Below are 13,795 nucleotides of genomic sequence, written 5' to 3'. Positions count from 1 at the left end.
CTCCAAGACGGAGGTTCTTTGCAAACCAACTGGCTACCATGAGAGATTCGTTCATGAGGCCATTCACATATACAAGCACAGAGACAATTTCAACCGAGAAGATGGATTCAGGCTCAGTAACCACTGGAAAGATGTGTTAAATCATTTCTGTTCTTAATTAATTGTAATTTTACGATGACCTTCAGACCGCAGCTCTTTCGCCAGCATTGCCTCTTAATACCTCTCACACCACGGTTAATGGTATGGTTTACAACATGGAGTATACTAGGGCTTCGCAGCTGTCTCTCTCCCCCTCTGTTCCGACCATGGACGAACTCGTCCGTCTGAACGGGGCCCGTAGCTATCCGTGGTACGGAAATTTGAGGGTAAGAATCCACCCATTTTTTCGCCATATAGCATTGTGATATATAACGACTTATGGTTGGTAGCTTAGCTGATTGGAGAATATAGAGTTTATTGATAACATGAAGGTAATTTATATTTTAGTTTTTATTGGTTCACTATATAGTACTGTGAATAGCTCAGATTTGTAGTCATTTCTGTGACCAGTCACTAGCAAATCACCCAGTTATTTCAATGCTAAATTCGCCTAGTTATTTCAATGCTAAATTCTCCTGTTTTGATTTGTACTAAGTGCCTCGGTGAATGTGTATGCTCTGACTTCAACGTAACTATTTCTGTAGCAGTTACAAGCGAATGCCTTAATTTAGCTATTTCAATGCTAAATTCTATGCTAATTCCTTTTAACAATGGGTGCCTCTGCGGATGTGTATGCTTTAACTTTTAACATAGCTATTTCTGTGACCAGTCACAAGTTAATCATTCAGCCTTTTCAATGCTAAATTTTATGCTAATTCCTTCGTCAAGGCTCTTTGTTCCTCTCACACAGCTTAAAAGCCGTGATCTGAACGTGGCTCTCTCACTCCAGCGCTGTCCTACCAGACAGTCTCGCTCCCTTCACCTGATGAAGGCCGCTTGTGTTGTGGCCGAAACGTCGTGAGAATATTATGGTGTTATTTTATTTTATCAATTTATTATTTTATTCTCATTCTACGTGACTTTACCGAAAGAACCAAAGAAGATGAATCATTGCAGTCACGAAAGCTTTAAATCGAAAAATGTCACGTAAAGTTGAAAGTTTTATTATGATAAAATTAAAATTCTTAAAATCAGTTGCGAAAAAAAAGACTCTACTCAAGAAAAAACTGCTGTGATCGCCGAGTAAATTTAACACAACGTACCTATAGAATTCGTGAACTAGTTTATGTTGCGTTACAATCGAATTTACATACACTGGGATGCATGTCAGTACAACCGAGTAGACGTGACGCTTCATTTGAGAGCGACTGCATTTAAAAAATAAAATTCTGACCTGGAGACCCCTTGCCACGGTACCAATCTAAACGTCTCATATCTAATCGCTCACACATTCCGTTTGTGATGATCCCCCTCTACATCAACCGCGTAGTTTAAACGCCCGTACGCAAACGGGACAATTGAATTTGGCTTCGTCGGGTGGTTGAGGCTTTTCGACGACGCAACATTCGGGCGAAATTATCACGCGGCCTTAACCCGACAATTGTGAATTTAAACATTGGCCGTGAAAAACGCCTCAAACGTGTTCAATTGTAAGTGGTGTAGGAGCTCTTAAAAAATATTGCAGCTGTAAGCACCGGGTTCATAATGCTGTTGGATTATGGCAGGCAGAGAGCGTTTAATCCTGACGAGTCTCTCCCTCGCCTGGCTCAGGGTGCTCTCATTCACGAATTTATCACTGAAGAGATTGAGGCGGAACTCTCTGTGGGTAATGCTGCTGGGCACTTGCGCGTCCCTCGCCAGGCTCGATGGATTCCCCATAAAGAAGTGGTTGAGTTCCCTTCTCTGCATGCACTCAATGAGGAAGTCCATCAGCTGGTGCAGGTGCTCGTGCAGGCCCTCCTGGGTGTATGGCCTCTGCTCGAGCAGGTGGAGGGAGGCCGTCTTCAGGTGGTACGAGCAGAGTCCACTCGCGAACTGAGACGTCTCCTCCAGCCGAGTGTCGTGCTCCCGCAGGTACTTGAGGATCTTCAGGGCCTTCAGGTGGCAGGAGGAGCTTGGAAGCCGGCTGAGGATGTTTTTCTCGAAGACGGAGAACGACAGCCTCCAGAGATCTGGGTCTGGGGATGTCTTCAAGGGTTTGGCCACCACGAAGAGGTCTCTGCCAATGTAGATCGCTGGGACGAGGTCCACGCAGATTTCAACATCGGGCCAAATATTTAAAATGAGCGTACGGGCTGGCAAGTTGCCGACAAACTTTGTAACAAATTTAGACTTGTTTTTGTTCACCGCTCTGTCTGCTAATGACTGAAACCACTGATATATTTTTGATGGTATCAGGTATCCATTGCTGGTAAAGTCCTTTTCAAATGAGTGAAAGGGACTTAATGATGCCCAATATTTTGCAGTGTGCATTTGAAATTGTGGCTTTTGCTGCTCAGCATTTATTTTACAATAGCCACTGTAATCTGAGGTGATGGGGATAAACTTGAATTCCGAGTGAGAGAGAACGATCATAAAATCCAGCTCCATATCCCCCTTCACTTTGAGTCCTTCGTACGAGCTGCCAGTTTGAACGATGCCATATTCAATCGAGGGATCTATGTTTGGCCGCAGAAGGCTTCTCATCCCCGCCAGGAGTATATGAACCTCGCGTTCGGCAGTGTCGATGTGGGAAGCGAGCAGCCGAGGTGGAAACTCAACCTCTTCGCTGTAGAACCGATCGAGTTCAATGCTGGACGTCATCGTTGGAGTTCACTGCAAATGTGACACAACATGAATGGACCACTCTTTTAATTATTTCCTCGTGCAGCAATGGAGTAAAGTGTGCTGTGCAGTACATCAAAGCACGTGTGTCCACCAGCATGCGATACTGAGTCGGGCCTATAGGTGACTGGCAGGGTTATTGAGTAACCTGATCTGTACACAAGTCACGAGGTTGATAGCGACTCGGTTATAAACTTCTGTGTGTGATATACGTGCTGTTGCATTTTACAGATTACCACAATAAATGTTTGCCCTCGATTTGGAGCACCTGCGCACGTCCTTAATTTCGAGTGTGCAACAAAAACACACGGTAAAATCACAGCGAACTTTTACCTTTCGTGATGTTTACTGCCACGAAGCATTTCATATAATCGTGTTTGTCTACCCAGGGAAAAAGCCTCAAGACATTATTTCAGAAGGGTCCTGACATTTTTTTTCCAGTAGGGTGTGAAGTTGCTGCTGTGTGTAATGTTAATTGAGTAATCTGCAGGTAATTTTGTTTTGGCATTTGGGATGCTTAAACAATACCAGGTACATTGCATGCGGCCTTTTTTGTGTTCGCCGTGGGAGGAAACCGCAAAACTTGGAGCAAACCCACCAGCTAGACACACCGATGACAAGGCATCATCAAGTTCGCATTGACCACACGTGCTCGTGGCAAAAACATGCAAACAAACATGCTCTGATAATAACCCACGCTTTGTCTTTGAAACTGAATGGCCTACACCAGAGGCAGCAGCCTTCTTTATGGCCTTGTCTCACCACCAGCATGAGACCAGAGACCAACGTCAAAGGGCAAAAACTCCAAGGCCAATGCAAATATCAAAGCAAGAATAGCTGGGGTTGAGCAGTGATAAGCAGTTACACAAACCCCACGACTGTATAACCGATGAGCGTCATATATGAGGCATTGCATCTCATCCTCGCACGTTTTAGTTGCACATTCTAGGCAGCATCTGTTTTTAGAAAGACGGGATGGACCCCATCAGAGGAATGTGGAATGTCCATTGGCACTTGTTCAACGACGAACACCGCGCTAAACCACATGCACCCACTGCAGAGTATGGCAGGTCTGCCCCTGGTCAATGGATGAACTTGTCCTTACTGGGATTATATACAGGTTAAGGGGGAGGGAGGAGCCAAGAAGGGACGTGGGTGGGGGGGGGCTGAGTTAAGCCGCCTTTTGTTATGCTGCAGAGGGTTCGGGGGGGGGGGGGAGATGCACAAGTATACGCAACCCACTGAAAGCAATGGCTGTACAATTATAAGGCAGCCAAACTTTGACTTGGTTTATAACATCTTTTCAATGGTTGATGCTGTAGGGGGTTCGAGGGAAGAGATGCATGAGTACATACAACCCACTGCGAGCAATGGAAATGGCTGTACAATTATAAGGCAGCTAACGTTTGACTTGATTTATAACATCTTTTCAATGGTTGATGCTGCAGGGGGTTCGGGGGAAGAGATGCATGAGTACATACAACCCACTGAGATCAATGGCAATGTCTGTACAATTATAAGGCAGCTAACGTTTGACTTGATTTATTACATCTTTCTAATGGTTGCTCAATTTGAAACCATCCTCTCGGTTGAAGTTGTGTCTGTGTTTGTATATCTGGATGGCTTCATGGACAAATCTCTGGTAATAACCGGGAGGTTTGCAGAGAACTTTGTTATCAGAGAAAACAATGTCATGAGAACCCGCTGTGTTGAAACAATGATCAGCCATGGCCGAAGAATTCGTTCTGCCGTGTTTCAAATCTGATTTGTGCTCACGGATTCGGTCAGAAATATTTCGTTTCGTCTCCCCGATATAGCAGTCACCGCAGGCACAACTCAATTTGTAAACACCGGGGTACTGTAAGTCAGGAATGACATCCTTTACGGATGGGATCAGATCACGGATTTTGTGTACTGTATAGAACCGGACCTGGATCTTGTGTTTGTTTAGAATTTTAGAAATCTTTTTAGTAACCCCTGCTATGTATGGTAACGTAATGATTTTGATCGGAGTATCAGGTGGTTGTTTCTGTATGGTGGGAGTAACAGCTTGGCGGATGGTACGGTCAGAGTATCCGTTCATCTTAAGGGCCAGATGTACATGTTTTAATTCACTGGCCAGGTGGTGTTGGTCAGAAATACAATGAGCCCTATGGTATAATGTTTTGATGAGAGAGTTCTTTTGAGTCGGGTGGTGGTGGGAATCAGGCTTCAAGTAGGAGTCTGTGTGGGTGGACTTCCTGTAAACAATGTCCCAAAGAGCCATCAGTCCTCTCAAACAGAACATCCAAGAATGGCAGCTTGCCATCTTTCTCCACTTCCATGGTGAATTTGATGGATGGGTGTCTGGAATTAATGTGGTCTAGGAAATGGTTCAATGCTGGGAGGCCATGTGGCCAAATGACGAAAGTGTCATCCACATATCTCTTCCAAAGGGAAGGGCGAAGGGTGGATGTCTGGATGGCGTCTGATTCAAATTTCTCCATGAAAACATTGGCTATCGCTGGTGACAAGGGGGAGCCCATAGGGGTACCCTCATTTTGTTTGTAGAAGGTACCATTCCAGGTAAAGTGCTGGTGAGGCAGTGCCTAACCAGCGCAGGGACGTGGTCTCTCTGTTTACCAAGGTCCCAGTACCTGACACCATAACAATAATTGAAGACTTGGTCCAACATGGACTGAACTCTGATGTCCCTGCGCTGGTTAGGCACTGCCTCACCAACACTTACTTTACCTGGAATGGTACCTTTTACAAACAAAATGAGGGTACCCCTTTGGGCTCCCCCTTGTCACCAGTGATAGCCAATGTTTTCATGGAGAAATTTTAATCAGACGCCATTCAGACATCCACCCTTCACCCTTCCTTATGGAAGAGATATGTGGATGACACTTTCGTCATTTGGCCACATGGCCTCCCAGCATTGAACCATTTCCTAGACCACGTTAATTCCAGACACCCATCCATCAAATTCACCATGAAAGTGGAGAAAGATGGCAAGCTGCCATTCTTGGATGTTCTGTTTGAGAGGAGGACTGGTGGCTCTTTGGGACATTGTTTACAGGAAGTCCACCCACACAGACTCCTACTTGAAGCCTGATTCACACCACCACCCGACTCAAAATAACTCTCTCATCAAAATATTATACCATAGGTCTCAATAAATTTGTGATCAACACCACCTGGCCAGTGAATGAAAACATGTACATCTGGCCCTCAAGATGAATGGATACTCTGACCGTACCATCCGCCAAGCTGTTTCTCCCACCATACAGAAACAACCACCTGAAACTCCGATCAAAATCACCACGTTACCATACATAGCAGGGGTTACTAAAAAGATTTCCAAAATTCTAAACATACACAATATCCAGGTCCGGTTCAATACAGTACACAAAATCCGTGATCTGATCCCATCCGTAAAGGATGTCATTCCTGACTTACAGTACCCCGGTGTTTACAAATTGAGTTGTGCCTGCGGTGACTGCTATATCGGGGAGACGAAACAAAATATTTCTGACCGAATCCGCGAGCACAAATCAGATTTGAAACACGGCAGAACGAAATCTTCGGCCGTGGCTGATCATTGTTTCAACACAGCGGGTTCTCATGACATTGTTTTCTCTGATACCAAAGTTCTCTGCAAACCTCCCGGTTATTACCAAAGATTTGTCCATGAAGCCATCCAGATATACAAACACAGACACGACTTCAACCGAGAGGATGGTTTCAAATTGAGCAACCATTGGAAAGATGTTATAAATCAAGTCAAACGTTAGCTGCCTTATAATTGTACAGCCATTGCTTTCAGTGGGTTGTATGTACTTGTGCATCTCTCCCCCTGAACCCACTGCAGCATAACAAAAGGCGGCTTAACTCAGCCCTCCCCCCACCCAAGTCCCTTCTTGGCTCCTCCCCCCCCTTAACCTGTATATATAATCCCAGCTGTCTCAGAGCTGTCCACTTGACACAGATATTCTGCTGTGACTGTTCCACCTGAAGACGGAAGCTTGTGTTGCCTCCGAAACGTCGTGATTTAATTTAGATGTTTTATTTTATTTTACCTACGTGACTTTACCGAATAAACCAAAGAGTATGAATCTTTGCAGTCACGAAAGCTTCAAATCTAGAATTGTCCTTACCGATTCACATCACAAGCGACCACCGTTGTGACCACAACAACGGTGGTCATTTGAGGCCATTCCTAATGTGGCACATTAGTGGCACATTAGGAATGGACCACTCTTTTGTGACACATTTGGAATGGACAACTCGTTTAATTATTTCCTCGTGCAGCAATGGAGTAAAGTGTGGTTTTGTGAGGGTCCTTATGTGCTGTGCAGTACATCAATGCACGTGTGTACACCAGCATGCGATACTGAGTCGGGCCTGTAGGTGGCTGGCAGGGTTATTAAGTCACCTGACCTGTACACCAGTCACATGGTTAATGGCGACTCGGTTGAAAATTGCTGTGTGTGACACACGTGCTGTTGCATTGTACAGGTAAAGGACCCGAATGTTGTTTTTGATAGTTATAGAAACGTTACATTCTTTAAACTTGGCTATGATCTGGTAGTTTGTGATATGTTCAATCGGAGGGAGTTTAGCACTGTACACTGTAAAGAGTGACGTACTGTAGTTAATACTGGTAATTCTCTAACCCTAATACTGTTTATTCTATAACTATGCCCATGCACCGAGTATGACTACTTGCAATGCTATTAAGAATGTAACATATACAGTAGTAAGTTGTACAATGGTGACAAGTACAGCACACATACAGTACAGATAATGGGTACAAGATACCAATATAGTGGATGGTATAGACATACAGCTTAGGAAGTAATATTCGAATAGTAAAGTGTAAAGGTTATGATTAAAGACAAAGATGGTTTATCAGTAGTGGAATTGGGTTTAAATGAAACGTATTCAGTAACCTTACCTGTACATCAGCCACGTTGTTAATGGCGACTCGATTGAAAATTGCTGTGTGTGACACGTGCTGTTGCATTTTACAGATTACCATGAATAAATGTGTCTGCCCTCGATTTGGAGCACCTGCCCACGTCCTTCATTTCGAGTGTGCAACACACAGCAAGAGACATCCACTGCTGGACATTCTGTCGGTGACTGGGAAGCAACTCACCTTGCGTTGCCGAACCTCAAATGACGATGAAGCTGTGACCCCCCCCCCCAGGGACATCGCTGCTTTATGCCCCGACTGAGTCGTCCTGCGTCACCTGACGGGGTCACTTCCAGGCAACGGCCGTCAGCAACATTTGCTCAGTAATTGGTCACTGACGTGAAGAACGCGACGCGCCCAATGGGAGAAAGCCACGGGTTGTGTGTGCACAGCGATGGGGGTGACGAATAACCCCGTTGCAAGGCACAGTCTAATACAGGTCACTCCGTGTGTCTCTGTGTCTGTGTGTTGCATCTCCGTGTGTCTCTGCGTCTGTGTGTTGCAACCCCTTGTGTCTCTCTTCTTACAAATCCTTGTGTCTCTGTGCCTGTGTGTTGCAACTCCGTGTGTCTCTGTGTGTAGCGGGTAGCGCTACGCTGCGCTACTGAACCCGGCAACTCGAGTTCGATTCCTGCTCACGGCCACCAACACCAGTGACCATTATCTGAACCGGTCCTGGGGTTTCCCTTAGGTCGACTCAGCCTCAAATGAATAACCTGGTGCGGTGTGAAAACATCGCCACTGGGGAGACAAAGGCGGTCGGGCGTGGTGCTGGCCACCCATCCGTTCCAGCCTTCATAGCTGCTCGCTAACAGCACTTGCCCCGACAGTCTGTTACAGTCTACACGGGGGATCTTTGTCTTTGTGTTTGCAAATCCACTTCTTTCACCTCAATACTCCTCCCCATGCTGCTGTGCCCGTACACTCCCGTGGTGGCGTAGTGATAAGAATGTTGACTCATAACCAAGTAAATAATATACCCGGGTTCAGTTCCCGACTCGGGGTGCCTATCTGCGTGGACTCTGCGTGTTCTCACCCCTCCCTTTGAATGCACAAGTTTCCTCCAGGTTCTGCATCTTCCTGGTATAGGTTAAAAACTCACACAACGTAGGCTGGTGTTGATTGTCCAATTCCCTGCAAATGACTCAGTTGGGACTCAAACGCAGCAGGAACATCGCCTACCTTCTGCAAAAACAAACCGTGGTAGTTCGCTTGCTGGGTAAACAGGAAACATACTCCATAAAACAAGTTTTTTTTGGGTTACATCGCGGAAATATATAAATGTGTCGTTAAACCCGCCACCACCCGACGCAGCCAAATGGTAAGGTTTGTCACGTGAATAGAACGTGCCAATTCGTTACTAGTACAGCACACCGACATTTACAATCAATCTACAATCATTGTAACTGTTGTGGCTTTGCTCTCCTACACACCGGTGTGCTGTACGAGCAACGAATTGGCACGATGATGACTTTCCAACAGTTGGTGCTGCTGCTGCCCTGTGTCACTACCGCCACCACTGTCACTAAAGCTGATTAAAAAAAAACTTTCTCCGATCAACCATGGGACAACGCCGCCTTGTCTTCCCTTACCCTCGATATACGGAACACGTAAGTTCCTGAAAAATCTGTCCGCAAGGCGACATTCCGTGTACAGAGCCCTGTTTTCCCATTGACTTCTATGATCGAATTGGAGATGCGATCCAACGGAGAAAATGTCTGGCCCCAAGACGTAATGAAATAACTGTACATTTAAGCATGCTGCAAACCGTTTTTTTCAAAGCATATGCATATATATGTCACTTAAAGTTGAAAGTTCTTTTTATGATAAAATTCTTAAAATAAGTCGCGACAAAAAAAGACTCTACTCAAGAGAAACTATGGTGATCACCGAGTAAATTTAATACAACGTATATATAGAATTTGTGCACTCGTTTATACGTCGCATTACAAGCGAATTTACATACACTGGATGCATGTCAGTACAACCGGGTAGACGTGACGCTTCATTTGAGAATGGCTGCATTTTTACACAAAATTTCTAACCTTGATGGATCTCGTCCTGGAGACCCCTTGGCACGGTACCAATCTAAACGTCTCCTCGTATCTAAAATAGCTCACACATTCCTTTTGTGATGATCACCCTCTACATCAACCTCGGCGAGCTCGGCCGCAGCGAGGACAATAATACTAATAGGCGCATAGTTTAAACGCTCGTACGCAAACGGGACAATTGAATTTGGCTTCGTCGGGTGGTTGAGGCTTTTCGATGACGCAACATTCGGGTGAAATTATCACGCGGCCTTAACCCGACAATTGTGAATTTATATAGTTTTGGCCGTGAAAAACGCCTCAAACGTGTTCAATTGTAAGCGGTGTAGGAGCCCTTATAAAATTTTGCAGCTGTAAGCACCGGGGTAATAATGCCGTTGGATTACGGCAGGCAGAGAGCGTTTAATCCTGACGAGTCTCTCCCTCGCCTGGCTCAGGGTGCTCTCATTCACGAATTTACCACTGAAGAGATTGAGGCGGAACTCTCTGTGGGTAATGCTGCTGGGCACTTGCGCGTCCCTCGCCAGGCTCGATGGATTCCCCATAAAGAAGTGGTTGAGTTCCCTTCTCTGCATGCACTCAATGAGGAAGTCCATCAGCTGGTGCAGGTGCTCGTGCAGGCCCTCCTGGGTGTATGGCCTCTGCTCGAGCAGGTGGAGGGAGGCCGTCTTCAGGTGGTACGAGCAGAGTCCACTCGCGAACTGAGACGTCTCCTCCAGCCGAGTGTCGTGCTCCCGCAGGTACTTGAGGATCTTCAGGGCCTTCAGGTGGCAGGAGGAGCTTGGAAGCCGGCTGAGGATGTTTTTCTCGAAGACGGAGAACGACAGCCTCCAGAGATCTGGGTCTGGGGATGTCTTCAAGGGTTTGGCCACCACGAAGAGGTCTCTGCCAATGTAGATCGCTGGGACGAGGTCCACGCAGATTTCAACATCGGGCCAAATATTTAAAATGAGCGTACGGGCTGGCAAGTTGCCGACAAACTTTGTAACAAATTTAGACTTGTTTTTGTTCACCGCTCTGTCTGCTAATGACTGAAACCACTGATATTTTTGATGGTATCAGGTATCCATTGCTGGTAAAGTCCTTTTCAAATGAGTGAAAGGGACTTAATGATGCCCAATATTTTGCAGTGTGCATTTGAAGTTGTGGTTTTTGCTGCTCAGCATTTATTTTACAATAGCCACTGTAATCTGAGGTGATGGGGATAAACTTGAATTCCGAGTGAGAGAGAACGATCATAAAATCCAGCTCCATATCCCCCTTCACTTTGAGTCCTTCGTACGAGCTGCCGGTTTGAACGATGCCATATTCAATCGAGGGATCTATGTTTGGCCGCAGAATGCTTCTCATCCCCTCCAGGAGTATATGGACCTCGTGTTCGGCAGTGTCGATGTGGGGAGCGAGTAGCCCAGGTGGAAACTCAACCTCTTCGCTGTAGAACCGATCGAGTTCAATGCTGGACGCCATCGTTGGAGTTCACTGCAAATGTGGCACAACAGGAATGGACCACTCTTTTAATTATTTCCTCGTGCAGTAATGGAGTAAAGTGTGCTGTGCAGTACATCAAAGCACGTGTGTCCACCAGCATGCGATACTGAGTCGGGCCTATAGGTGACTGGCAGGGTTATTGAGTAACCTGATCTGTACACAAGTCACGTGGTTGATAGCGACTCGGTTATAAACTGCTGTGTGTGATACACGTGGTGTTGCATTTTACTGATTACCACAATAAATGTTTCCCATCGATTTGTAGCACCTGCGCACGTCCTTAATTTCGAGTGTGCAACAAAAACACGCGGTAAAATCACAGCGGACTTTTACCTTTCGTGATGTTAACTGCCACGAAGCATAGAAATAGGTTTTACCATTTTAACTGGCACAAAAAACTGACACTTTTATTCAAGGCATCATGCTTGCAATAACCACGACACAAACAGTCAAAATGCAAACAAAAGAGACAACTCTGATAATAATATGCACTGTCCTTGAATTTGATTGGTCCACACCCGAGATGGCTCTTCTTAGAGCCTAGTCTCCACTGGTGTTGGACCAGAAGACGCCAAAAGGCGTACAACTCAAAAACAGCGCACTATCAGAGTATTGAGGGCTCGGGGTGAGCATTTACATCATGAGACCTCCTTTGCCAGTAACAAGATATAGTAATAGGTTTTACCCTTTTAAGACATCCCCAGACCCAGATCTCTGGAGGCTGTCGTTCTCCGTCTTCGAGAAAAACATCCTCAGCCGGCTTCCAAGCTCCTCCTGCCACCTGAAGGCCCTGAAGATCCTCAAGTACCTGCGGGAGCACGACACTCGGCTGGAGGAGACGTCTCAGTTCGCGAGTGGACTCTGCTCGTACCACCTGAAGACGGCCTCCCTCCACCTGCTCGAGCAGAGGCCATACACCCAGGAGGGCCTGCACGAGCACCTGCACCAGCTGATGGACTTCCTCATTGAGTGCATGCAGAGAAGGGAACTCAACCACTTCTTTATGGGGAATCAATCGAGCCTGGCGAGGGACGCGCAAGTGCCCAGCAGCATTACCCGCAGAGAGTGCCGCCTCAATCTCTTCAGTGGTAAATTCGTGAATGAGAGCACCCTGAGCCAGGCGAGGGAGAGACTCGTCAGGATTAAACGCTCTCTGCCTGCCATAATCCAACGGCATTATTACCCCGGTGCTTATAGCTGCAATATTTTATAAGGGCTCCTACACCGCTTACAATTGAACACGTTTGAGACGTTTTTCACGGCCAATATTTAAATTCACAATTGTCGGGTTAAGGCCGCGTGATAATTTCGCCCGAATGTTGCGTCATCGAAAAGTCTCAACCACCCGACGAAGCCAAATTCAATTGTCCCGTTTGCGTACGGGCGTTTAGATTGGTACCATGCCAAGGGGTCTCCAGGTCAGAATTTTATTTTTTAAATGCAGTCGCTCTCAAATGAAGCGTCACGTCTACTCGGTTGTACTGACATGCATCCCAGTGTATGTAAATTCGCTTGTAACGCAACATAAACTAGTTCACGAATTCTATAGGTACGTTGTGTTAAATTTACTCGGCGATCACAGCAGTTTTTTCTTGAGCAGAGTCTTTTTTTTCGCAACTGATTTTAAGAATTTTAATTTTATCATAATAAAACTTTCAACTTTAAGTGACATATATATGCATATGCTTTAAAAAAAACGGTTTGCAGCATTCTTAAGTGTACAGTTATTTTATTATATCTTGGGGCCTGACATCGCATCTCCATTTCGATCATAGAAGTTGATGGGAAAACAGGGCTCTGTACACGGAATGTCCCCTTGCGGAGAGCTTTTTCAGGAACTTACGTGTTCCGTATATCGAGGGTAAGGGAAGACAAGGCGGCGTTGTTGTCCCATGGTTGATCGGAGAAAGTTTTTTTTTTATCAGCTTTAGCGATTGACAGTGGTGGCGATAGTGACACAGGGCAGCAGCAGCAGCACCAACTGTTGGAAAGTCATCATCGTGCCAATTCGTGGCTCGTACAGCACACCGGTGTGTAGGAGAGCAAAGCCACAACAGTTACAATGATTGTAGATTGATTGTAAATGTCGGTGTGCTGTACTCGTAACGAATTGGCACGTTCTGTTCACGTGACAAACCTTACCATTTGGCTGCGTCGGGTGGTGGCGGGTTTAACGACACATTTATATATTTCCGCGATGTAACCCAAAAAAAAACTTGTTTTATGGAGTATGTTTCCTGTTTACCCAGGAAGCGAACTACCACGGTTATTTTTTGCAGACGGTATGCGATGTTCCTGCTGCGTGTGATTCCCAACTGAGTAATTTGCAGGGAATTACGTTGTGTGAGTTTTAACCTATACCACAGGGGTCGGGAACCTTTTTGACTAAGAGAGCCATGAAAGCAAAAAATTTGGAAATTTATTTCAGTGAGAGCCATATAATATATTTTAAAAGTGAATTCAACTAAATGTCAGTATAATAAGCCTCTGAATT

General features: G+C 45.7%; 1 protein-coding gene and 1 long non-coding RNA gene across 2 annotated transcripts; one reads left to right on the top strand and one right to left on the bottom strand.

Annotated features, from left to right (window-relative positions):
• Positions 1–375: 375 nt before the first annotated feature.
• Positions 376–7,998, bottom strand: LOC116956096 (inositol 1,4,5-trisphosphate receptor-interacting protein-like). The gene is made up of 2 exons (XM_032977548.2): positions 7,946–7,998; positions 376–2,793 (listed from the first exon to the last, which is right to left on the bottom strand). The coding sequence occupies exon 2, from the start codon at positions 2,779–2,781 to the stop codon at positions 1,648–1,650; it is 1,134 nt and encodes a 377-aa protein (XP_032833439.1). The 5' UTR covers positions 2,782–2,793; positions 7,946–7,998; the 3' UTR covers positions 376–1,647.
• LOC142906339 (uncharacterized) lies at positions 7,207–11,565 on the top strand. Its single transcript, XR_012930153.1, has 2 exons — positions 7,207–7,302; positions 7,818–11,565. It is a non-coding gene; the product is annotated as an uncharacterized LOC142906339 (long non-coding RNA).
• The last annotated feature ends 2,230 nt before the right edge of the window (positions 11,566–13,795 follow it).

This window comes from Petromyzon marinus, chromosome 63 (genome assembly GCF_048934315.1).
Source record: "Petromyzon marinus isolate PM22_M1 ecotype Great Lakes invasive population chromosome 63, UKy_Petmar_22M1.pri1.0, whole genome shotgun sequence".
NCBI classification, from domain to species: domain Eukaryota; kingdom Metazoa; phylum Chordata; class Hyperoartia; order Petromyzontiformes; family Petromyzontidae; genus Petromyzon; species Petromyzon marinus.
Note: the sequence above shows the minus strand (reverse complement) of the source record. Positions and strands in the feature narration are given on the sequence as shown.